The sequence below is a fragment of the Neodiprion fabricii genome, chromosome 2, assembly GCF_021155785.1.
Source record: "Neodiprion fabricii isolate iyNeoFabr1 chromosome 2, iyNeoFabr1.1, whole genome shotgun sequence".
NCBI lineage: Eukaryota > Metazoa > Arthropoda > Insecta > Hymenoptera > Diprionidae > Neodiprion > Neodiprion fabricii.
The window spans coordinates 20,223,761-20,248,819 of record NC_060240.1 but is presented as its reverse complement, the minus strand read 5'-3'; the positions used below and the strand labels follow the sequence as shown (position 1 = coordinate 20,248,819).

General features: G+C 41.9%; 1 protein-coding gene across 1 annotated transcript; it reads right to left on the bottom strand.

The window, feature by feature from the left end:
* Window positions 1-12,999: 12,999 nt before the first annotated feature.
* On the bottom strand, window positions 13,000-13,350 carry LOC124175581. The gene has a single exon (XM_046555980.1). The coding sequence runs from the start codon at window positions 13,348-13,350 to the stop codon at window positions 13,000-13,002; it is 351 nt and encodes a 116-aa protein (XP_046411936.1).
* Between the last annotated feature and the right edge of the window lie 11,709 nt (window positions 13,351-25,059).

Below are 25,059 nucleotides of genomic sequence, written 5' to 3'. Positions count from 1 at the left end.
TGAAATGTGTAGCATGGCCGGGTAAAATCGTCTGCAAATGAAATACCTTGAATAGTCAGTCTTCCGCATACCATCCGTCAGTATATAATCGAGCGCAACATTCCCACTCCTCAACATGGCGATGATCCTAGACGTGCAATGTTTTATTGGTCATAACATGAAGTTTGTACCCAAGAAAGTCGCAGTCGTGAATGTAAACGGGTCAGGTCTGGATAACATCATTTTCAAGCCGCCCTATGATTTGGCAAGCTTACCACTAGAATGTAGAGCTACCAATCTATGGTTGACGCACAATCACCACGGAATATCATGGAATGCGGGCAACAAATCTCACGAGGATGTGACGAAGATTGTGAGAAAAATGGTTGAAAATGCGTGTTACGTATACGTCAAAGGGGGGGAGTGGGGGGGGGGGGGGGGGGAGAAGAAAGCATGGCTGACGGAGATTGTTGGTGGTACGACAAGGGTTATTAATATGGAAGATTTGCACATCATACCCCCTGCAATGGAAAAATTGAGGTATATGGAAGCGGCATCGTGGCACGACGCGAACCATGGATACTCTCCAGCGAATAACCTCCAGCAAGCAGCAGCGCCAGGCTCATTTTGGTATGATGACAACTTTGAATACATCCCGGCATACAATTGCGCCTTTGAAAATGTGCAGCGACTAAGGATTTGGTATTCGAAGGAGTGTACCAGCTCCCTCGAGAAATCCTTCCGTCTGTACAAAGAATTCGACGGTTTAAGGGGAATGATGTCCGAGGATATAGCTTTTTTACCAAAACAATTTATCTGCACGTTCGCATCAAACTCCATCAATGATGCGTGGTATAAACTACCAGAGAATATGAAAATGGACTACGTCATCGCAAATTTCCGCAGATGTAGCATACATTACACACCAGGACCCGATGGCGATATCGTGGATGGACCGAATCCTCTAATTGAAGACTGTTTAGGTTGCAATCGTGTGTATAGATAATATGGACAATATTTACCAAAATAACAATAGAATTCATTACGATTTATACAATTACATTCGGGTTCATATGTAGAATATTCAATAGAATTAATCTCAATTATATTATAGCTTATACATAGAATTAAAAAAATTTACTATTCGATAAAATTATAATCTAGAAATAGTATACATTACAAATATATATCTTCATAACTTTCACCCATTCTCGTCATACAAAATGTAAATGTTATAAATTTTTACTTGTGAAAAATATATAATCAATAATTGTGAATTTAGCGTGGTTTATTCCTCAAAATAATCCATAAAATCATTATCGTTATCCTGTTCGCTAACATTATCACCGTCATCATCATCATCGCTATTTTTGACATCTATAATTATTACGATAGTTTCATTCGCCCATTTTTCTACAATTATTTCCATACATATATCACCGTAATTCATATAATGTTGGCTGTTTGGTCTCACTCGAGCAGCTCGCGCGTCCTCAACGAGATCCCGAAGCTCCTCCAACGAGAACTCGCGTGTTGCTTCGGAAAAGCCCATAATTATCTCTTCCTCAGCCTCCTCATCCTCGCCCCAATCAACGATCGACCACTCATCATCATCATCACTTGCATGAGATGGCATTTTTTTTTCTTTCTAAAATTGATTCGCGATGAAAAATCTGTAAAAAGAGCAAGCCGAAATAAAAAAGTTGATGCTGCTGCGCTCATCATTTATATGCATGATAAATCTCCAATTCAAAAAAGTTTTCACCCATTCAAAATGAGTGATACGGAGAAGGTGTGGAAGATACTAGAATTTCATTTTGATGTAGTGCTACACACCAATCGTCGTCCGAATAATAACCATCATCGTCAGATCTATCGATATCTCCCAGCATTTGATGGATTTGATCAATCTCATCCAGAAGCAAACCGAATCTGATGCGTACGTCTTCGCAACCGTCAGAATCATTATCAAACTCAATGCCCACTTCCCATACATTGACCTCCACCCACTCGTCATCACCATCACCGCCATTCCAAACACCCTCCGTCTCCGCTTCCTCCTCCTCCGCCTCCTCCTCCTCCTCCTCATCCGCCACATCACTCGATGATGATGATGATTCTAGATGATGCTCGCCAGCCAAATTATGTTCAAACTCGCGATCATCATCACCAACACTATCGTCAATACATCGCTCGGGGTCGATAATTAGCGTATCAGCATTACTATCAGTCAATTCATCCTCATCATCCTCCTCATCATAAGCCGCCCCTCTGCACACCCGATTATATGTCGGCGATCGTGGTGGTGAATAAGGGTGGGGAGTTTGATGATTTTCCATCCGTTCATATTTTTTCGATATGATTCTATAATTTTTCCAGAATTTTTATGGATATGATGATAGGAAATATAGAAAAGTTGAAACGTATCGAAAAACTTTGTTAACACACTAATCAAATGCGATAATCATTACGGAATTCAATTCAACATTCACAGTATCGTGAGAGGATTGGCGAAGCACCATCTACATATATATGTGTATTCTATAAAGTACTCACAAAAAATATAAACTCGTTGAAGTCTTCAGATTTTTTAAATGAACACCGTTTTTTTTTTTTTTTCTCACAACTCACTTTATCAAAAACGCTTGTTTTCACACGAAGGATATTAAAAATTACTAGAGAAGTTTCAAACCGCTGTTCGAATTTATACTAAAGGAGTCGCACCCACCCTCCACCGAGCAAAAACCAGCCAGCCAATCATTCGTAGAGCATGCACCACGTGACATACAGACAAAAGAGTGACGCGGGGGAGGCAGTATAGGCTGGGAGAAAATTTTCTCAAGAGCTCGCCAGCTTTTCGTTTGCTGATTTTTGTCTCGTTGCATACCCCACGCTGATATGGTTGGGGATGTGCAGGCTCGGACTTGTTCGCTATAAAGAGTCGTAAAACCCAAAACTGTGTGTACACATACCAGCCGGTCAAGAGCGGGCAAGACAAGATTTGTCTCACACCAAACACTGTTCGCTACCTGCTTTTCGTTAAACGATTTTTCCCACCAGATGTCACACGCTGATGACCGACTTATAGAACCCAAAAACTGTATGTGCACATACCATCCGGTCAAGAGTTGGCAACACAAGATTTTCCAATTTTCGAAGCAAAGGCACCGTTCCGTTTGTCGTATGGGCTACTCCGCGTCAACCGGATCAGTCATCTTTCGGATATTTTTTTAATTAGGCACGTGGATTGTGTAGGGGGAGTTAGATTTTTGTGCCAAAGCGCGAATCTCATAATGCAAAATTCGATTTTTTATTAACAATAACAAATTAGACTCCCATTTTTTTCAAAAATTCATAACTTCGGCAAAAAATGAGATACAATATTTTTTTTTTTTCAAATTACGCAGAAAGCTCCATAGAATTTGAAAAAAAATACGAAATGGTAAAAAAAAGTTGTTATCAATTGTTTATTTAACAATTAATTTTTCAAAGATTTTTAAAACAGTGACTGACACGATCAAAAAATTTTTTTAAAATTCTGACATGTTCCTTAAACTGTACTACAACCTGTGAATTAATTCCCGAGGGGTGGTTTTCTTCGTTTTTGAGTAAAAATATCATTAAAGGTGTCGATGCGCATGAAATTGTGGCGCGCCGAGTCTCTACGTAATGGCGGGCGGCCGGTTGCCGTCCACCGCTACACCGCGGTGGCGTCGCAGCGTTATTTTAGTCATTTTCACGATGTAGGACATGATTGAAGAATCTGAAAAAAATACTGTACCTTCACGGGCCTGCTCAAAGCGATAAGTGAAGTTTCAAGAATGTGTTTTTATTTTAAAATAAGTAGCAAGTTATGTAATTATTATCATTTATGTGCACTCTCATGGTGTGTAACCGTTATTTTGAATCGAAACTTCACTTATCGCTTTGAGCAGGCCTTGTGAAGGTACAGTATTTTTTTCAGATTCTTCAATCATGTCCTACATCGTGAAAATGACTCTAAAATAACGCTGCGATACCACCGCGGGGTAGCGGTGGACGGCAACCGGCCGCCCGCCATTACGTAGAGACTCGGCGCGCCACAATTTCATGCGCATCGACACCTTTAATGATTTTTTACTCAAAAACGAAGGAAAACACCGCTCTGAAATTGATTCACAGGTTGTAGTACAGTTCAAGGAACATGTCAGAATTTTAAAAAAATTTTTTGATCGTGTCAGTCACTGTTTTAAAAATTTTTGAAAAATGAATTGTTGAATAAACAATTGATAACAACTTTTTTTTACCATTTCGTATTTTTTTTTAAATTCTATGGAGCTTTCTGCGTAATTTAAAAAAAAAAAAATATTGTATCTAATTTTTTGCCGAAGTTATGAATTTTTGAAAAAAATGGGAGTCTAATTTGTTATTGTTGATAAAAAAATCGAATTTTGCATTATGAGATTCGCGCTTTGGCACAAAAATCCAACTCCCCCTACACAATCCACATGCCAAATTAAAAAAATATCTGAGAGATGACTGATCCGGTTGACGCGGAATAGCCCGTATACGCCGATCTCGAATGTATATCAATCCCCGAACCTGTAGATGAATTTAAAACTCGTAAGACTTGTGAAATTCAAAAGCATATCCCGCACAGTGTGGGGTACTACGTACATTGCGCATACGATGAGACTTTATCGGAGTTCCACGGTGAACGCGGTGTCGATTGCATAAATTGGTTTATGCAACAGCTTGAAGATTTATCAATTCAAGTAGAGTCGAGCATCAAAAACATAATTCCGATAAAGTCTCTTACCCAAGTACAACGCGATCGTCACATGCGCGTGAAGAATTGTTATATTTGCAAATAACCGTTTACCCCTGAGGAGAAAAAGTGTGACGATCACTGTCACTTCACGGGTGAATATCGTGGTCCTGCTCATCATCGGTGTAATTTGAATTTCAGAGAGTCGCACACAATTCCAATAGTTTTCCACAATTTGTCCGGTTACGATTCTCACTTTTTAATAAAATCCCTCGCGTCAACTTTCCCCGGTAAAATTACACTGCTACCCATAAATAAGGAAACATATATATCCTTCACGAAACGCGTCGATGGAACAATGATGCACTTGAGATTCATCGATTCGTTTCGATTTATGACTAGCAGCATCGATAAACTTTCCACATATTTAACCGATAACGATAAACGCATAACACGTAAATTTTATAATAACCCGACTCAGTTCAGCTTGATAACCCGCAAAGGCGTTTTTCCCTATGAATACGTCGATTGTTGAAGGAAACTCGATGAAACGCGATTATCTGAAAAGACACATTTCTACTCTCATCTCACCAATTCAAATATTAGGGACGCCGATTACGAGCACGCGAAAACTGTTTGGGGGGAATTCCATGTAGAGTCATTGGGGGGCTATTCATATTTATATTTAAAGACCGGTGTTCCTTTGCTTGCCGATATTTTCGAAAATTTCCGCGCTAGCTGCTTCAAAATATACGATGTAGATCCGTTGCACTACTACACTGCACCGGGACTTGCTTTTGACGCGATGCTCAAGCATACTAATGTAAATTTGCAACTTTTAGACAACTTTGAAATGGTGTTATTTATCAAAAGAGCCATTCGAGGCAGCGTAGCGCAATGTTCCAATCGACACGCTCGGGCCAATAACAGATTCATGGGAAAAGATTTTGATCCGAACAAAGCGGAATCGTATCTCACGTATTTTGACGTGAATAACCTGTACGGTGCAGCTATGAGCATGCATTTACCAATCGGTTCGTTCGAGTGGGAGTATCAGCACATCGATATAACGAACCATCCGGACGATTCGCCGATCGGTTACTTTCTGGAGGTAGATTTGGACTATTCTGTGGAACTCCACGAGGATCACAAAGACTTACCTCTTTGTCCCGAACATTTTACTCCTCTAGGTAGTAAAAATGCCAAACTCGCGACCACCCTTCACCCCAAAAAAAAGTATACATTGCATTATAGAAATATGGAACAGTGTTTGAGTTTAGGATTAAAAGTAACGAAAGTGCACAGAATTTTGAAGTTTGCACAATCTCCATGGCTCGAGCCTTACATCACGCTCAATACAGACATGCGTCAGCAATCTAGGAATGAATTTGAGAAAAACTGTTACAAACTCATGAATAACGCTGTGTTCGGCAAGACTATGGAGAATGTGCGAAATCATAAAGATGTCAAATTGGTCACAAAATGGGAGGGAAGAGGTGGTGCGAGAACGCTTATTGCCCGAGCAAACTTTCACAGTGCACCGTATTTGGTACTGATATTTTTTTTTTTTTTTTTTTCAAAGAGGTACGAAAAAAGATCTTCAGAAGACACCGCCATCATTAATACTCCGCCGCCCATCCTACGGCGGATAACGATAGTCGGTAGTGTGGAGATTTTTACCCACTACAAAAACACTCCTCTTCCCCTCTCCCCGCAGATGTTACGGGTCCAGTCCGTGCTGCGTCTTGCGACGCCTACTCCTGGCTACTGGTCCCTTTCTGCAATCTTGTCTTTCAGAAGGTGCTGTGCGTAAGTTGCAACAGCTGACCAGTTTTCTTCTTGTTTGAGCATATAGGTAACCAGGCTTGGGGGGTAGAGCCTGGTGCCTATACTCTCTTCGATGCTGCTCCTGTAGTCCTTCCACCGAACACACTCGAAGAACGTGTGTTCGGCGTCGTCAATTTTGTCCGGGCAATACTTGCATGTCGGCCTGTCATGTAGTCTCATCCTGAAGAGGTAGTCGTTGAATTGGCCATGGCCCGTCAAGAACTGGGTCAGGAAGAAGTCCGTTTCTCCATGGTTCCGAGAAAGCCAGACGTTGATGTTCGGGATCAGGCGTTCCGTCCATCTACCCGTCACTCCCGTCGTCCATCGGTCCTGCCACTCCTGTAGCGTCTCTTTCTTTATTCTCGTTATTGCCTCTTTGGAGTTGTTGCCGTTCTTTTTAGCGTCGTAGAGCTTGGCTCTTTCGAACGCTAATAAATCGATGGGTGCTGCTTCCGCAATGACTAATACAGCCGCTTTAGAAACCGTGCGGTATGCGCAGGTAACCCTGAGTGCGCCTCGGCGCTGCACTGCTGCCATCTCGCGTCGGTATGTCTTCTGTTCTAAAATGTCTGCCCATATTTCTGCTCCGTAGAGCAATACTGAGTGGACTGTTTCTAAGAGGACCCTTCTCTTTTTGGTCCGTGGTCCTGTTGTATTCATCATGATCCTTGATAAACTGGATACCGTCTTGTTGGCCTTCGTGCATGCGTTTTCGAGGTGTTTCCGAAAAGATAGTTTCTCGTCGATCACTATTCCTAAGTAACGCAGTGTCCTGGTAGACCTCAATGTTGTCTCGCCCGTGTCGACAATGAAAGGTTTAGGAAACCATTTTTGTCGAGTCAGGACGACCATTTCAGTTTTTTGCTTGGCGAGTTTCAGGTGGTGCTTCTCAAGCCAAGTTTCAACAGCATTAATGGTTGCTCGAACTAGGATTTCTGCCTCCTCGGCGCTGTCCACCACTAATGTGGCTGCGACGTCGTCTGCAAAGCCCGTGAGTTCCACTTGCTTCGGTAACGGGATTTTCAGGAGCTCGTCGTAATCTGCGTTCCACAGATCGGGTCCCATAATTGAACCTTGCGGCACGCCGGCTGTGATGTCATGCTCTTGTGGGCCTTCCGTCGTTTCCGCTATCAGCTTCCGTTCGTCGAGATAGTCGTTTACTATTGCCAGATTTTCTGGCTCGGCTTCAAATTTGTATTCCAATGCATCCAAAATGTCGCCCCAATTAGCACTGTTGAAGGCGTTTTTAATGTCTAGTGTGAGGACAAGACACACCTTGCGAGCTTTGAGGCTACCAGACCATGCTTCTCTCGCCGTCCCTATGACCTTCTGGATCGCGCCGATTGTCGATCGGCCCTTTCGAAAGCCGTGTTGGTTAATAGCAAAACCTCCGGCACGGTCAATGTCGTTTCGAAGCCTTCCCTGAATGAGCTTCTCGAGTAGTTTTCCGGCAATGTCCAGCATGCAAAGTGGTTTAAAAGGTGTTATAGGAGTTCCCTTCCCATTGTCTAAAAGGACCAATCTTTGCCGCTTCCAGGTCGTGGGGAATGTGCCGGTTGCCAAACATGCATTGTACGAGCTCAGGAGTATTCCTGGGAATTCCAGGGCTACCGTCTTGATCACCGATGCCGGAATGCCATCGGGGCCAGGTGCCTTTCCTGTCTTGATGGTCTTAGCCGCATCTTGCAACTCCTTGGTTGTGAAAGGTGTTGTGCCGTTTTTTGCATAGTGCCTCTTCTTCCGCGGCTGGTGTTTTGGGAACAACTCCGCTATGATACTGTTCATTAGAACAGGCGGCTTCGGCGGTTCTGGTGAGGCTTTTCCAAGTCGTTTGACGACAATTTGGTAAGCTTTACCCCACATGTCTCTGTCAAGGTCATTGCAGATCTCCTGCCACAGTTTCGCTTTGCTTGCTTTAATAGCCCGGTTTAAGTTCTTTTTAGCCTGCTTGTACTCGGTCGAATGTAGGTTTTGGTCCCGAGAGCGTTTCGCAGCTCTCGTCGCTTCTCGACGTAGCTCGTGGCATGTTTTCCGAAGCTCTGCTATCTCTAGTGACCACCAATATGCCGGCCTATGAGAGCCTTGTTTTTTCAATCGTGGCATAGAAGCATCACATGCGGCAACAATCAATCCCATTGTTTTTGACACTAATGTTTCCGTCTCATTACGGGTATTCGGATTCGTGTTGTTCTGGAAAGACGACGAGTTTCGTGTCAGAGAAGTTCGCAGTGCGTCTAAATCGAGCTTCTTGGCATTCCACCTCCGCGGTTGATGATCACGACGAGGTACCGGAATAGCTGCCATCCAAATGCTGAATGTTACATATTGATGATCACTGTCACTGTATTCCTCTGATACTGTCCAATCCTCGATCATATTCGCGATCCTTGGAGTCGCCAACGTGATGTCGAGGATGGATTCCTGATATCCTGGTCTTCTGAAAGTCGTAGTATTTCCGGTGTTCAGCACTATGAGGTCAAGTCTTGCTGCAAAGTCTGCTACTTCGTTGCCTCTAGTGTCGGAGAAATCAGCACCCCATTCAGCTGATTTCGCGTTGAAATCACCAGCTACGATGACGTCCTGGTTGAACTTATCGATGATGTCTTCTATGTTTGCCATTTTCTGGCGGAACACACTAATCCCTTCATTGGGTAGAAGGTAGACGCTCATAATATAGGCTGTTGGAGTTTTGATCCAGACGTGTCCTGGTCCGCATCCGCTGCTGTCTACGGTGACGTTCTTCGTGTTTGCGATCCAGATCGCTGCCGTCCGGGTTTATCAGCGAACCATGTTCTGTCCTGGATGTTTAGATGTTACTCGCAGATGAGGCAGATATCGATCTTGTCTTCAAAGATACGCTGGTGCAGTAAATTTTGCGCCAAAGCGCACCTGTTCAGGTTGCCCTGTAATAAGCGCGTCATTTCGGCCCTCTCGCAGCTTCGGCAAGTGCGGTGCGAAATGCCTTACAAGCTCTGGAGCCGGCGATATGACATAAGCCATCCTGGACTTCTTTGTCCGGCGTACAAAGAAAGCACTTTGGCTTCACCGCGCAGTCTTGCGACTTGTGGTTTTCGCCGCCACACTTGTAGCAACAATTGCTCCTGTCGAGTCCCGTACAGCTACGTGTTTGGTGCCCATACCCAAGGCATTTGAAGCATCGGGTCACTTTTACGACTGGGCGAATGCGGCAGTTCACCCATCCAATTTTTATGCGAGCTTTATCGAGGGCCTGGGTTGCACTGGCCTCGTCTATCTCACAGAAGGCCGCACGTTGTCCTCTTGGTGTAACCTTGGTCAAGTTGACCCGTTTAATCTCCAGGTTTGTCGTGAAGTCCCGCTTGAGTGCTTCACGAACGTCAGTTTCGGTAGAGACTCCATCCAGATCAAGAATCTCTATCGTCGTCAGTGGTGTGAGTGTTTTCACCGTGCCGATGTTTGTGGTTGCTGTCTTTATCGCGGCAGCAAAAGCTGCGCTGTCTTCAGACTTGCGGCTCATCTCCAGCAGGACGCCTCCGCGCTTTGTTTGTGTGATAGACTTAATGTCTACGCCAGTCTTGCCCGGGTCTACCTTGGCCTTGATCTCTTTAAGGAGTTCGGCGTACGTGCGCCCCTCTGCTGGTTGGACAAGAACAGCCTTTGTTCTTGGTTTCCTTCTGTTCGCCTTACGATGGCTGTTTGCCAAAGGGCCATCTTTAACGTTTGGCTTTTGGGGCGCTTTCGCTGTTACTGTCGAGTCTTGTGGCACTTTTTCCTCCGTTTTTCTTCGCCGAGTCACATCCGCCCAGATGTTGTCGTTGGCCGGTTTTTTAGATGCTCGCGAATCTTGACCAGAAGCGGGGCTAGGTGTGGGTAGCGGCCTTTTTTTGGAGTTTGAATTCTTCAAGGTGGCTTCCGGTGTCTGCTGCGCATTTGGTTGGGGCTCCATCTGAGGAGATGTTTGCGTTGTTTGCGCCGTCCCGCTTGGTACCGTTTTCGGAGCACCAGTGTAGTCTTTTAGTGCCAGGTGATATGCTGTGTCGATCGACCTGACTAACTTCTTTATTTCTCCGTGAACGTTGGTCCTATCCTTGATGTACCACGCTAGCTCTTCAATTTTGGAGCCTAGTCTCTCCATCGGTGTTTGCCGACATCCACTGGTCAGTGCAGAGTTTACTCTGTCCCGGTGGGATGCGACCAAAACATTTTTCCTTCGTGTAGCTGGTGGGGCAATGTTCGTGCCCTGCTCGACGTCCATGAAGACGTCCTCTGCAGTCTCTTGGTTGTTGTTGTTTGTGTTATTTGTAGTCTCCATAAGTTTATGGAATACTCCAGAACAAAAGGTCGTCTCCGAACGCGATGCCTCCGGAAGTGAGGGGGTGATCACTCTAACAGCTACCCCATGACTGAGAGAGCGTGTGGCTATTGGAGCAGGGAAAGGCATCTGCTCCAGCCGTGCACCATATTCCATCACAGGCTTCCTCTTGCTCCCGTGGGTGCGGCACGTAGATGCCGGGAGTTTCCACGTACGCCGCGCTATAGGGATCATATCGCACATCTCTTTCGAGCAGCATCACCAAATCCGCTTGCGTACGTAACCCTTGGTCAGCTGTTGTGACCAAACCCTCCATCGCTGAAGGGGAGTTGGTATTTTTTGCCGCGGGAACTATTTTATTTCTTCTCCGACCCACACGAATACACGGCGGGCGGCTGTTTCCTCTTCAGCTCCCGTGTTGCTCATTTGGCACCACCCAGGGAGCACATATGGATTAAGGATTCCACGGACGCGAGCAACTTTACTCCCCAATGATATGGTTATCGTTGAAATGAATCGTGTCAAAGTTCACTTCGCCAAACCTATTTACGTCGGCGCATCAATTCTAGATCTGTCAAGAATCTTCCTCTACGATTTCCACTATAATTATATTAAAACCAACTTTTCGAATGAACAAGCTAAATTGATGCATACCGACACAGACAGCCTTATTTACAAATTCAATGTGCCTAATATCTACGATATCATCAAACCTGATGTAAATACAATGTTTGATACCCCTGACTATCCGCCCGACAATGTGTATGGTATTCCCCTTAAAAACAAAAAACAACTAGGGCTAGTGAAGGATGAAAATAATGATAAAATTATGACAGAGTTTTTGGGACTGCGAGCAAAGCTGTACACATTTACTACAATGGGTGAGGAAAAATGTGACAGTGGCGTAAAAGTGAGTAAGCGCGCCAAGGGTGTGAAAAATTCATCGATGAATAGCATCACGTTTGATAATTATAAGCGCTGTCTGACGGCTTACCAAGAGTTGACTCTTCCACAGTGTTCAATACGCAGCAAAAAACACGAAGTAGGCACGATTGTACAAAAAAATTGGCTCCGAGTTGGCAGGATGACATGCGGCAATTGATACCTGGACAGACCGACACCGTACCTTGGGGGTTTGTCCCAGCCCCCCAATAGCTATAGGATAAAACTGTAGACCTAGAATTGATGTAAATATTTCATGTTTGACGCCTCGAACGATTCAACATCGGGCGGAAACGTTTCATGATCAATACGATATTTAATGGATTTGAAGTTTCAAAATGCGAATTCATATACTCGACAATTATTTACTCATTTATTATTAATATATCAAGCAATTATTCACATTTATTCGTTCACCACGAGAAAAGTTTTCAGGAAATCAATAAAATTGTTCAGAAAACGAAAAAAAGTTTTCAGAAAATGAAAAAAGTTTTCAGAAAATGAAAAATGGTTTTCTGAAAACGAAAAAAAGTTTTCCAAAAAATAAAATGTGTAATAATCGTATGGAAAAATTGCATATTATCATTATCATTATCAATATTATTATTATTAATATTTTCATAGTACAGAGTATGGCACATGTGCGTACAAAGGAGATAGAATGTGGAAATATTTGTATATTCAAAATCTTTTATTGTAATTCGGAAAATACATACAAATCATGTTAAATGTCTATTTTATTCATCCAACTATTGTGCGAACTATCAAAACCCAACCACTTTACATAGAAGCCCCCCTCGATGGGATGATCTTGATGATCGGTAAGTTTGTAGGTGGATAGATTGGTATGTTTCACCTCACTCACGGTGAATATTTTTGTCGTCCAATTGGGTGTATAGCCTTTTTCGAATATATTCTTGTATTTGCTGATTCGAACTCGATCGCCTACACTGAATTTCTGCGCTCGATCGCTTCGTTTGATTTGTCGGGGCTTGTACACGCTACGATACGGCTGTTTTTCATTCGTCGTGCTAACATCCACCGGTTTCATCCGAATCGTGCGATGTTTGGTGTTGTTGTAGGACTTCATCAAATCATCAGAAATATTAATCCACTCGTACTATCCTTGGAGAGTGAACCGCTTTCACATTTTATTTTTCAATGTTCGATTAAAACGTTCGCATTTCGACGCCTTTAAGTTGCTAAATGTTGATTACATGTTGATATTGTGATGCTTCACCAGGGCTTTAAATTCGCTGTTGTAAAATTCTTTGCCTTGATCAACGTGTAGATGTGCAGATATACGGCTCTGGATCAGTACAGATTTCATGGCAGCAGTAAAATCTTTCCCACTCTTGGACTTTATCGGCACCGCCCACGCGTACTTGGAAAATATATCGATGATTGTTAATAGGTATTTGTATCCCTTGTTGTGCGTGCTGTATGCGGTCATATCGACGAGATCAGCTTGCCAGGTCTCATCCAGTCCGCGTACATCTACGAATCGGCGCGGATAGTTGCGTCGAGCCTGTCTGTGAAGTTCGGCAGCTATTACAGTCTTCATTGTTCCCAACTCTTAACCTTACAGTTTTTCGAATTGTCGTCCAACCACTCTGGTTCCTCAATCGATACTAGTTCCCTGCTGGTCTGTCCCGGCGTCGGTGTTGCTTGCTCCCCAATATGTTTGATGCAACTCAACGTGTTTTCTATGATTTTGTTATTTATGCGTAGCTGTTCCAACTCCTCGTTGTGATTATGCGCGGAACTCTCAAAATTTGATTCAAAAGTATCCACAATATCCACAGCCATAGATCGTAAAGCAGTATGGAGAACTTTTAGGGAAAGGGCATCGTTTTCCATCTGCGGATCAGCGATATTACATAATCGTTTGCTTTCTATATCGTACTGATTGTCGTTGGTGGTTTTGAATCCGACACCCGGAGGCCCTCGAATAAATTTTTTACCACCACCACGCTCCGAATGTCGTCCGATTATTTCTATGCTCATCACTGGACGGTCACTGAACAAATGATGATATTATGTTTACACGCCGCTAATAAACGATTCCGGCCTCGCGCAACTCTTCAATGATGGAAACTATTTCGTTGGAATGGTTGGTATTGCCTGCAGCCTGTGACGCCATAAGCAGCCGGAGGCGATCTACAATTTCAGTTGGATCATCCCAGCAGACGTAATCAACATCTTGCCCGTCCTTTCGCGCAATCTGATAGTCGGGTAAGCCTTTACCTGATTTTTTCGGCGAGCCAACGTGTTGTGCAATGAAATTTCTATACTTTGCGCTTTTTGAATCATCTCGGAGGCTTCCATCGACTTGGTAACGTTTTCGATGCGCATTTGTCGTCGTCACAATTTTTATATAATTATTCCTATCCACATCATTTACAATCAATGCATCGGGTCATTTTTTAAACAGTAATTCAAGTAATCCAGGTGTTCTCTCATAACTTTTATCCCCCACATTGACCAGATTATCAGTGAAATTGATCGGCGTATCACCAATCGTCATACCGTTTGTCAACTTTCGAACACCGTATGTGGTATCCAAATCCCTCTTTTTACTTAAGCTAGACATTTTCAAATATTGCGCCGTGGAATCCGTTGTTTTCTTCACCGGCGTACTTGTAGTAGAAATTTCACCAAACTTCAGTGTTTTATCATTTGCATCCATGAAATTCCCTTCATCCATATCCTCATCCACCTCATCATCATCACCATCATCATCCCCGGTACTCTCGTCATCTTATTCTTCTTCTTTTTTTATTGTCACATCTGGTAGTTCCGTTTTAATTTCACGTTTAACATGCTGCTGCTGCTGTCTTGAGGTATTGACCAATTCTTGCAACGGTGTTACTAAAGGCTTGAATACCTCTCCCATAACCTGTTCGGTCGTGTCCTTGTCCAACTTGAGCATCTCATGCTTCCGCCGTATGACATCGGATGCTTTTGATATTTCACTCAATGTATCGCTATGCTTACGAATCTTGGCACTCTCCATGTTGCCGGCTCGATTGTTGCAACGAAACTGTGCAAGTTTACGTTAGTTTATGCTTATAAAGCAGTCACACCCCTTCCTATATCGCCCCCCATTGATTCCGCTATCCTTGTCAATTACGATAAAACTGTAATTGTCATCATTCCAGCATGCCGAGCACAAGTCTTTGAATTGCTGATACGTCATGTCCGCGTTTACATGATCGTTGTAGATATGTTTCAGATTCATATCATCCTGCCAAAATAGCACCAATAAGTTTGCATTGTCACGCACTAGGTGTTTTGGAATGCGCGCATACGTTTGACTTAGATAAAAGCTATCGATTTCGCGATGCCTGCCCATGCTGAAGTATGCTCTGATATTATCCTGCTTTTCACAAGCCACATCGTCGAAAATCATAACAGAGTTGGGGCGAGCATGTTCCGGTTTTACAACCTCATCGTTCTCGCGAAACGGGAAATAACCCACTCCCTGCACGGGTTCTAGTAACTTTTGCTAAAATTGATACTTCGGCTGGATGAGAGATTTCGAATCGACGTAGACATTTTCGAATCGCAATCAATTGCTGTGGGTGATGAGTGCGAGAAGAGCGTTAGTTTTACCGCGATTGGATGGCCCGCAAAAAATTGCTCTTACGGTATTTGGCAGCAATTTTCCATGTCGTTTTCCTATCTTCCTCTTACCACGTCGAACCATTTTATCAAAATTCGTGATAGGTAGTTTACCGGGCTGATCTTGAAATCTCATGATGCTTCGTTAGCATGACAACGAGAACTAAGATGACGGAATATAAATTCCTCCTTTTATAGAAGTCACGTTAGTTGTTGCCCGACTATGAGGACGTGCACACGGAAGAAACGCGGTGGTGGTTTGTTGAATAAGATCATCAATCATCTCCCAGTTGAATTGCATGTGCCAGGGTATCAGTACTGCGGACCTGGAACGAAATTGGCTAAGAGGATCCAATCCGCTAGATGCCGCGTGTAAAGACCACGACATTGCATACGCAAAGAATCGCGATATCGCAGCGAGAAATCTTGCCGACAAAGCGCTCGCTGAGAAGGCGTGGAATCGCGTCTTGGCCAAGGACGCTAGTGTGGGTGAAAAGGCTGTACCCTGGAAAGTCACCAACACCATGAAAGCTAAATCTAAACTCGGAATGGGCTTAGCTGCGAAGCGGTTGAAACTTGGAGCGGCTGCGAAGAAGAAATCTAGAACTGGCGGCAAGAGTAAAAAGCCAAAGAGAACTGTGAATCTTAAATCCATCATCACAGCAGCAAAGGTCGCCATGCGACCGGGTTATGAAGCCGTCGAGTCGGCGTTGGCGGGTGCACGTGCGGCCGCGCGTGGGACTGGGAAGAATGTTCGTACGCCTCGCGTTATACCTGTGCCTGACAAGATTGTCGGCATCCTGCCGTTTCTCATTCCAATTCTGGCCGTTCTAAGCGCTACTGGGGCTCTTGCGGGTGGTGCTGCGGGTATAGCTCAAGCTGTCGATGAAGCCAGTGTCAACAAACATCAGTTGAACAAGGCCAAACGGCACAATGCAACAATGGAGGCGATTGCTTCGGGCAAGAGATTATACCTGCGACCCTACCGCAGCGGAATGGGCCTGTACTTACGTCCGGCAAAAAACTAATAAAGCTACTACACCGAGCTCTCACCGACATTGATTTACGCAACTATGCTAAAAATATGAAAATTTTTCATTTTCGTGGTGTTTTCATGCGGAATGATCTGCCAAAATCAGGACCGAAAATGCTGGAATCCGCAATTATTAATCTCGACGATGAAAACGGTCCAGGGACACATTGGGTTGCGTACAAGAAAAATGGTGACCATGTTGTGTATTTCGATAGTTTTGGTGATTTGACACCGCCTAAAGACTTGATGAGGTATCTCGGTGTTGGTAGCGTTGAATACAATCATAAGAGGTATCAGGAATATGATACTGTGATTTGCGGCCACTTGTGCCTCAAATTTCTCAGCGAACAACTATAAAAAGACAAGTGTTACATGAGCAAGCATTAGTCATGCCAAAATCGTTGACGTTAACACTGTCAGGCACATCCTCAGTGCTGGAGGCTCAATATTTCCCCCAAATCGAGTTATCACCAGAGAAGAACTATGTTCTCGGATTCGTCAAGTTCCTGACATTCAATTCAATACCCAATATTCATGAGAGGTGTAACAAATATACCTGAAACGAGCGGACAACAGCAGAGAGAGCATCGTGATACCCACGGGAAGCTATGAAATTGAGGATATTGAAAATTTTCTGCATAAGGAGCTACCCTCTAACATCACCCTTAGTCTGACAGCTAACAACAACGAGCTGAACAGTGAAGTCACATGCAATCATGTGGTAGACTTTAAGCCCAAAGATTCCATCGGCCGATTATTGGGATTTAAGGCGGTTGAGCTATAACGAAACGTTACTCATAAATCTGAATTACCCGTAGCCGCACTGAAGGTTAATACTTTACGCGTTGAGTGTAGCATAACTACGGGGGCGTACATAAACGGGCGTCAAGCTCACACGATTCACGAATTTTTCCCAACCGTTCCATCAGGATATAAGATTGTCGAAGTGCCCACCAACGTCATTTACCTGCCAATCGCCGTACAGTCGATACACTCTTTACAGCTGAGAATAGTTGATCAAGACGACGAGCTGATTCATTTTCGCGGCGAAACGATTACTGTACGTTCACACGTGAAATCACTCAAATAATGGGAATCGTGTTTGAGACGAGAAAGTTGGGCAAAAGTTATGAAAGTCAAACGTCATGGCCAAAAATCATCAGTCGCCCGACACCTCTGACAACGTTTACACCGCCTACGAGACTGACACATCTGAACGTTCGGTTTCTCCAGAGCCTGGGTCTTCGATTACGTGGAAATTTTGGAAAATAAGAATTCGTGTTCGCTGCATCCTGTATGTGTTACCATGGAAGAAATAATAAGAATACACAAAACTGTGGTATTCGACGAATCGATCGCGCACTCTGAGACTCATGCTCATCAGCCGTTTGCATTATCCACCTTCCAGAACAACGATGAAATCCATCTTGTTGTTCAACATCAAGACTTGTGTCTACTGCCCAGTAAAAGCTTTCTACACATTCATGGAAAAATCACAAAGGATGATGGTGTGGCAGCGGTGACGGTTACGAAATTGATCAATATGGCTATTTAGCATTTGTTTGAGGAAGTTTGCTACGAGTTGAACGGTGTAGAGATTGATCGGAATCAAAATGTTGGCATCACCAGCACTATGAAGGGTTACGTATCCTTGACTCCAGGCCAGCAATATAGTCTGGAGAATACCGGGTGGTTGAGTGGGGATAAGGAACTAACCGATGCCGCCGGAAATTTCGATGTTGTTTTACCGTTAAATTATGTGCTAGGCTTTGCCGAAGATTATCGTCGAGTCACCGTCAACGCTAAACACGAGTTAATTCTCACACGTTCCAACACTGATTTGAATGCCGTGATTCAGGCCTCCATCAAGGAAAACTTCAAAATCACCCTAAATAAAATCAAGTAGTTGTTGCCCTACATCAAACTGGCAGACGAACCGAAAATCGAGCTACTCAACTACATCGCCAAGGATCCGGCTATATCCATGAGTTTTCGTTCTTGGGAAACGTACGTGTATCTGATGCTCCCATCAACAACGCGGCATATATGGTCAGTCAAGACATCGACGCAGCTTGAGAAGCTGAGATATGTCGTTCTAGAATTTCAAACTGCAAGGAGAAACGAGCCGCTGAGAAATGCTGGCGTATTTGATCATTGTCGGATCAGAGATGTAAAACTCTTCCTCACCTCACAGTGCTATCCCTACGGAAATATGAATCTTGATATATACAATAATCAATACGCCATTCTCTCTGATATGTATGTTCGGTTTCGAATGACCTACTTTAACAAAGAAGCTGAGCCTTTGCTATCGAAGCGTGAATTCATAAACCAAGCTCCCCTTATCGTCATCGATTGCTCCAAGCAGAACGAAACATTGAAAACTGGACCTGTGGACATTCGATTGGAATTTGACTCTAGCATTACGTTCCCACCACACACTTCTGCCTACTGCATGATCTTGCATGACCGCTTTGTTGAATATAATCCGATTAGTGGTACTGTAAAAAAATTGGTATAAGTCAATTTTGGAATAATAATATGTTTAATTAATATGGATATTGAAAATAATATGTATAATTTTACTCGTTAAAATTTAGAATAAGATAATTCAGAATCGAATAATAAAACTAAACGTAATTGATGTTAAATAAAAAAATTATTAAAAGCATTTAAAACGCCACTTTGAACCTTCCTTCAGGGGTCATTTCCTGGAATTTTTTCAATAGATCTAGCGGGTTTTTACCCTATCCGATTTATGTGCGGCTTTCCGGCGCCAAACAAGTCTCGACAGGAATTATTTTGTGTGTGTGTGTGTGTGTGTGTGTGTGCGTGTGTGCGTGCGTGCGTGCGTGCGTGTGTGCCAAATCCTATGAAAATAGCCATCTTGCGGCAAACCGCAAAAATGGTCAACGTAGGGGGGGCGGCTACGGTTAGGGGGGAGCTAGGGGGGAGCGCGCCATTGTGTGGTCCAGAACTGGCATATATACACTACTTGTAGGGTCTTCGAGCAATTATCACTCTTACGCAATTCCAAAAAGAACAATATCATCAAAATTACTCTGCTCAATCATACAGTTATTCCACCCATGCCCTCAATTACAGAATAATGAAACAAAAATTTGAGTATTCTTTCATCTTGGATCACAATTTGCCTTCTCTCGTGTACTAGCCTTGTAGTGATAACCGGCAATGATGAAGACGTTCTCAACGGATCGCAGCTCTCGAATCGCAAGCGAATATCAACAATAATGGGATCCACTGCTGAACCATGCGGTCAACTACGGCTGCGTTTGTTGGGCAGCGTCTTGCCACCGCCGCCGATGTATTTTCACGAAACGTCATCCGCCGCCCCGTGAAAATCCAGCCTGTCTATAAATGTTACCGATTCTATACATGGCCGTATGATTAAGTCGCCTGACAACGCAGAGCCAGCCCCAATTGATCAAAAAAACCAAGAACCTGGCCCCCCCAATTTCACCTTTTGTAACTTTTTCCATCTTTATTTGTAAATAATTTTCGTGTTGGGAGGGCTTCATCGATTGAGCATTGCTTGAGGGTCACAACAAATAATGGCATTTAAACAATTTGTGGTCTTAAATACACAAATGACCGCACATCGTTGGGAAATATAAAGTCGGGTATTTCTTATTAGATTCTTACAAAACTCAGAAAATTTAGTCATGATTCAAACATTCAAACTCTTCAAGGAACACATCGTTAACATCAAACTCTTGAAAGAACATCGCTCAGATTGAAATTCTTTAAGGAACATCGAAGAATTCTTTTAATATAATATCGATGTATTGAATAATCGTAGTACATGTCTTGTTCACATCTTCGCATACACGTCTTTGCATCTTCGCACGAACACATCTTCGCATACACGTCTTTGCATCTTCGCACGAACACATCTTCGCTTTGAGGAATCATTCAATTATGTGCTGCAATACTCCTTCTGTAATAAAGAGTAAGCAAATTCACGACAATATGAGATTTGAAACCGCATGATACGTTATGAATATTCTATATAGTTCAAAAATAATCATTTTATTATTATTACCATTTTTATTGAGAGTACTCTCCAGCAAATCATTCATGCAGTCTTCAATCGCAACCTTTTCCATCAGAAAAATGATCACATCAAGAAATTAAATTTTTTATGTTCACAAACCATGCCAAAAAATATCTAAGCTATTTCCATTAAAAACTACTCAAATAATTACTATAAAGATATTATAAATATGCCATTATTATTATTACCCACCTTTTTATGCGAATTCTCTTTATCACCTTCATCAACTTTTAATGACCTTTTCAATGACCTTCTGAATCCTTTTCTCAGATTAGCAGGTTACATCACCTGATCATTGAGTATCTTGAGAACTCCCATATCTTGAGCTTGTAGAAATTCAGAGCCATCTACAATGAAAATTCGCCGACATTGATTCACAAGCCTCTTATGGAAAAACTGACAGATACGAATGAAATATTACGAACATTTATCTTCCTTCAGTGTAGCCTCAACTTCAATATGGACCCCTTCAACCATTGCATCATCGTGTAAATACTGTGCAATATTAACATTTAGTTTGAAGGTCCCAGCGGTGATAGCTCCTGAGCCATGGGTAGCGTGTCCAGTTTTTTGGTCCACGAATGGAACTTTGATGTACCCTTTAACACCTACGAACGTTAATCTCTCTATCTAATGAAAAAGTTTCAAACAAATGAACGTAGAAAAAGATTATAATAACAATAGTGAAAAAAAGATTATAATAACAATAGTATACGCATGAAGTTGGCGGTGGGGTGAGATCCCGAAAACAAAACAAAAAGCATCTAGCAACCCTTTGACAGCTGTCATCGGCTGTTTATGACAGTCTTTGACAAATATCTTTATAGGTATCTGTTTCTGACGGGCAAAAAATGAACATGCAAACGAAAATTATCAAGATGATTCCCGACGGGAATTGTCTTTTTCGCGCGTTGGCGTATTGTGTAAACGGCACTCAAGATCGACACGCAGAGGTGAGACTGAGTATCGTTTCAAATATAGTGGATAATTGGTCTACGTTTGCGGGTTTTATTACAGGTAATGAGTCAAACGGTGCTGTGATTAGGTCACCTGGTGATTACAAATCACATATGAATAAAAATGCAATATATGCAGCTGCGGACATTTTTGAGATATGTTTGACCGTGTATCGCGAAGAACAAATTCATCCACACCGGATCGGATCACAAAATGAAACACAATTCTCGCTACTCTTCACCGGCGACGGAGACAGTGGACACTTTGATGTCTTGCAGTACCAAAATAAAATTCAGATAGTGAGTAATAAGTATGAAAAGTAACAATCAAATAATAGTAAATCTAAATATATCACCAAACAGTCAAAAGGACAGGCAGGATTTACGATGACAGTGGAGAAAGGAGGAGTTTCAAGCAGCAGACAAGGCGATGAAGATGGTGGATGGTCGGAAATATTACAAAAGAAAGAGGAAAATAAAATCGTAAGTGCGAAGAACCAAATAAGCCATAGAATAATATCCATAAAATGTTCGTATGACCAGGTAAGAGGACGACCAGGATCGATGTTGGCCACAAGAGAAGGAGGTGTTTTGCGGAATGAACAGCAACACAAATATAGAGAAAAAAATAATATAAAGAAGATGATTTTGGAGAATAACGGGCAGAGCGGTAGCAAAAATAATTCAGCAAGTCAAGGAGAAGGATCGATATCAATAGAGAAGGAACACCAATTTTCAATCAACGAATGGAAGCTTCGATTGATGAAAAAAAGGAAAGTAAGCACAGAAGGAATTGAAGTGGACAGCAAGTGCAGACTTGTCATCAAATCAACATGAAGGAATTCGCCTGTCTACTAGACAATGCGTAAGGAAATAGTGAGGCGCGAAGCGCCGAACAACGAGGCGCGTAGCGCCGAGATGGGGTTGGCGCGCGAAGCGCGCAGGGGCGAAGCCTCTAGTAATTTATTAAAAATAATATCCGAAGAATTTTAATTGCATATATTGAAAGAAAATAATTATTATTGAAATGGTACAAACATATATTGCCACTTGAGTCTGCGATGGATTTTAGCTCGACGTTCTGAAATATCATTCCAGATTTATTCATGCCTTCAATTTCATGTTTGCGAAATAATTCGATCTTTGTGCGTGGGCGGATAAATAGTTCAGACGGAATTATATCATCAGAAGCTTTGTAATAGTCATGCTTAATCGGAATTACCAGTCCTCGAGAAACCCGAACTATCTATGGAAGAAACTTCATTTTTAGTTAATCACTCATCATTATTTATTTTATAATTACTATTTGATATAAAAACTATTGGTATTATACTAGCGATTCGAGGTGAAATACTGAACTCGTACAGCGTAGCTTTATCATTCCATGCCACTACTCGTACACGTGTACCATCACCGTTGTTCAAAGTGAATTTGAACAACGGTTTTTTCGCCACACCGACGAACCGTATGCTCTCGATGTCATCCACATAGCCCATGATAATTCTATAAATGCATAATAAAAGGAGAAATGGAATGAAAAAGATCGACCATAGTCTGCAATTTTTTTGTTGATAAAATTCGCTGTCGGTGATATGGTGACAACGGTTTTTCCGCCACACCGACGAACCGTATGCTGTGGATGCCATCCACATAGCCCATGATAATTCTATAAATGCATAATAAAAGGAGAAATGGAATGAAAAGATCGACCATAGTCTGCGATTTTTTTGTTCATAAAATTCGCTGTGGCTGATATGGTAACCATGTGGCAGAAAGAATTTATGATTCCAAAAATGAGGTGTGACATATGAAAAAAGAAAACTAAAATACTTACGTTGTATTATCATCCGCCGTTAACGCATCGAGTTCCTCGCTCGACTAAAATCGCTCCTACTAAATTTCTCCGTCACTTATTCACTCTTGTCGCTAAATAAATTTATTTGACACGATCGCGTCGCTAAATAAATGTATCTGACACGATCGCGATCGGATGAGCTGCAATTGTTTCTTACTTTTTTCTACGATCTGAAATACGCACATAAACAAACTCCGAACACGACATCGAAAGCCAATCAAAATAAGTTTATAGCAGCTTTAGAAATAACTCGAACTTCAAGATTTCGTAACAAATCTTCTTTTATAAGAGGATTGTTTATTAAACGAACAATAAGGATATGGACAAAAAAAAGTTTTTTGTCCAAATATGAAAGAGCACTGGTAATAATGGTTTTTAAAGAAATAATGGTTTCTTAGCATTAATTTTCAGCGACGAAGAAAAGGTGTCATTTAAAAAATGCGTTTTAAAATTTTATCGAATTTGTTTTATGAAAGAATTTTTTTCTAAAAATCATTGCTTTTATCGACTATCTAATCGTCAAAAACAAATTTTCGATAATCTCATAAGCAATGCACTTGATTATAACAATATTTCAAACAATCGAAGTAAAAAAAATTTGTAATCATTTTTGTATATTTTTCAATGATTAGAAACTGAAATAATCGAAACATTTTGAAAAAAAGTTTTTTTGGTAACTCTGTTCGATTTTTAAACATTTCCATTCTTTAAATTTTTGATTAAAACATGAAAAATCGAAATTGAAATAGTTTACAAATGGGGATCTCCTTCAAACCCTTTGAAGAAAGAATTCCAAAGGTTAAAAAAATTTTCTGGTCTTAGTTTGAAAATGACAAGGGTTTTTATGTTGATTCACAAATTATAAAAAACGACTTGATTAACAAGAGAATGATTAATTGACAAATCAGGGAAAATTGTTTTTTTACGGATTATTGTTCATTTATGTGTCTTAATGCTACCTGAATTTTTTTCGTCTCTGCATATTCATATTTAATGGGTTGAAAGATTTTTTGTTGTAAATATAAGCGAATCGTGCCGAGCGGACGATCATCACATCGTCCGTTTTCAGCCCTATTTCTACCTCCAGATTGAAATGATAAATATTGGTGGTAGAGTTCCGGAAGTTTAGACTTTCCTGTAGGAAATTTCTTGCTCTTTATGAATCTTTGTTTACATTTGCGATATCTGCAATAGTTTTCGTGATATTCTCGAAAAACGAAAACCCTTTGTTGTTACTCAATTGTTTACAACATTTGTAATTTTTTGTTGCGGATCTTGAATGTTCTCAAAACGTTTCAAGATGCTATTCTGAATCGAATGACAACTCAACCATATTTTTAGGAGAACTGTAATTGAAAATCGTAAAAAAGTGCTTATTGACTAGACTGGTTCGCTACTTTTGTACTATTTACTATCCTGCGAACAGCAGAAATTGCCATGCAGCGTTGTAGCAGACGCCTAGTATAGATTAACAATGCTTGTATCACTTGGGCATTAAAATGGCCTTATACATGTATCGCGCAATCCAAGAATAGTCAAGAATTGCCATACAGTATCGTAGTCAGTGCTTCACACTGGCCAAATTACTATTCACTATCGGTTACCTCTCGCCATGTATACCAGAATAGTACCCATACCAGCATAGAATCTGATACGTGTCATAAAGGAGCACATAATGGGATTCCGAGTTTTGAAAATTATGATTGCTAATGCAAAATATGCCACAATCA

Bases quoted from the DNA above. Each gene is read 5' to 3' on its own strand.
- LOC124175581 (XM_046555980.1), bottom strand. From the start codon at position 13,350: ATGAAGACTGTAATAGCTGCCGAACTTCACAGACAGGCTCGACGCAAC.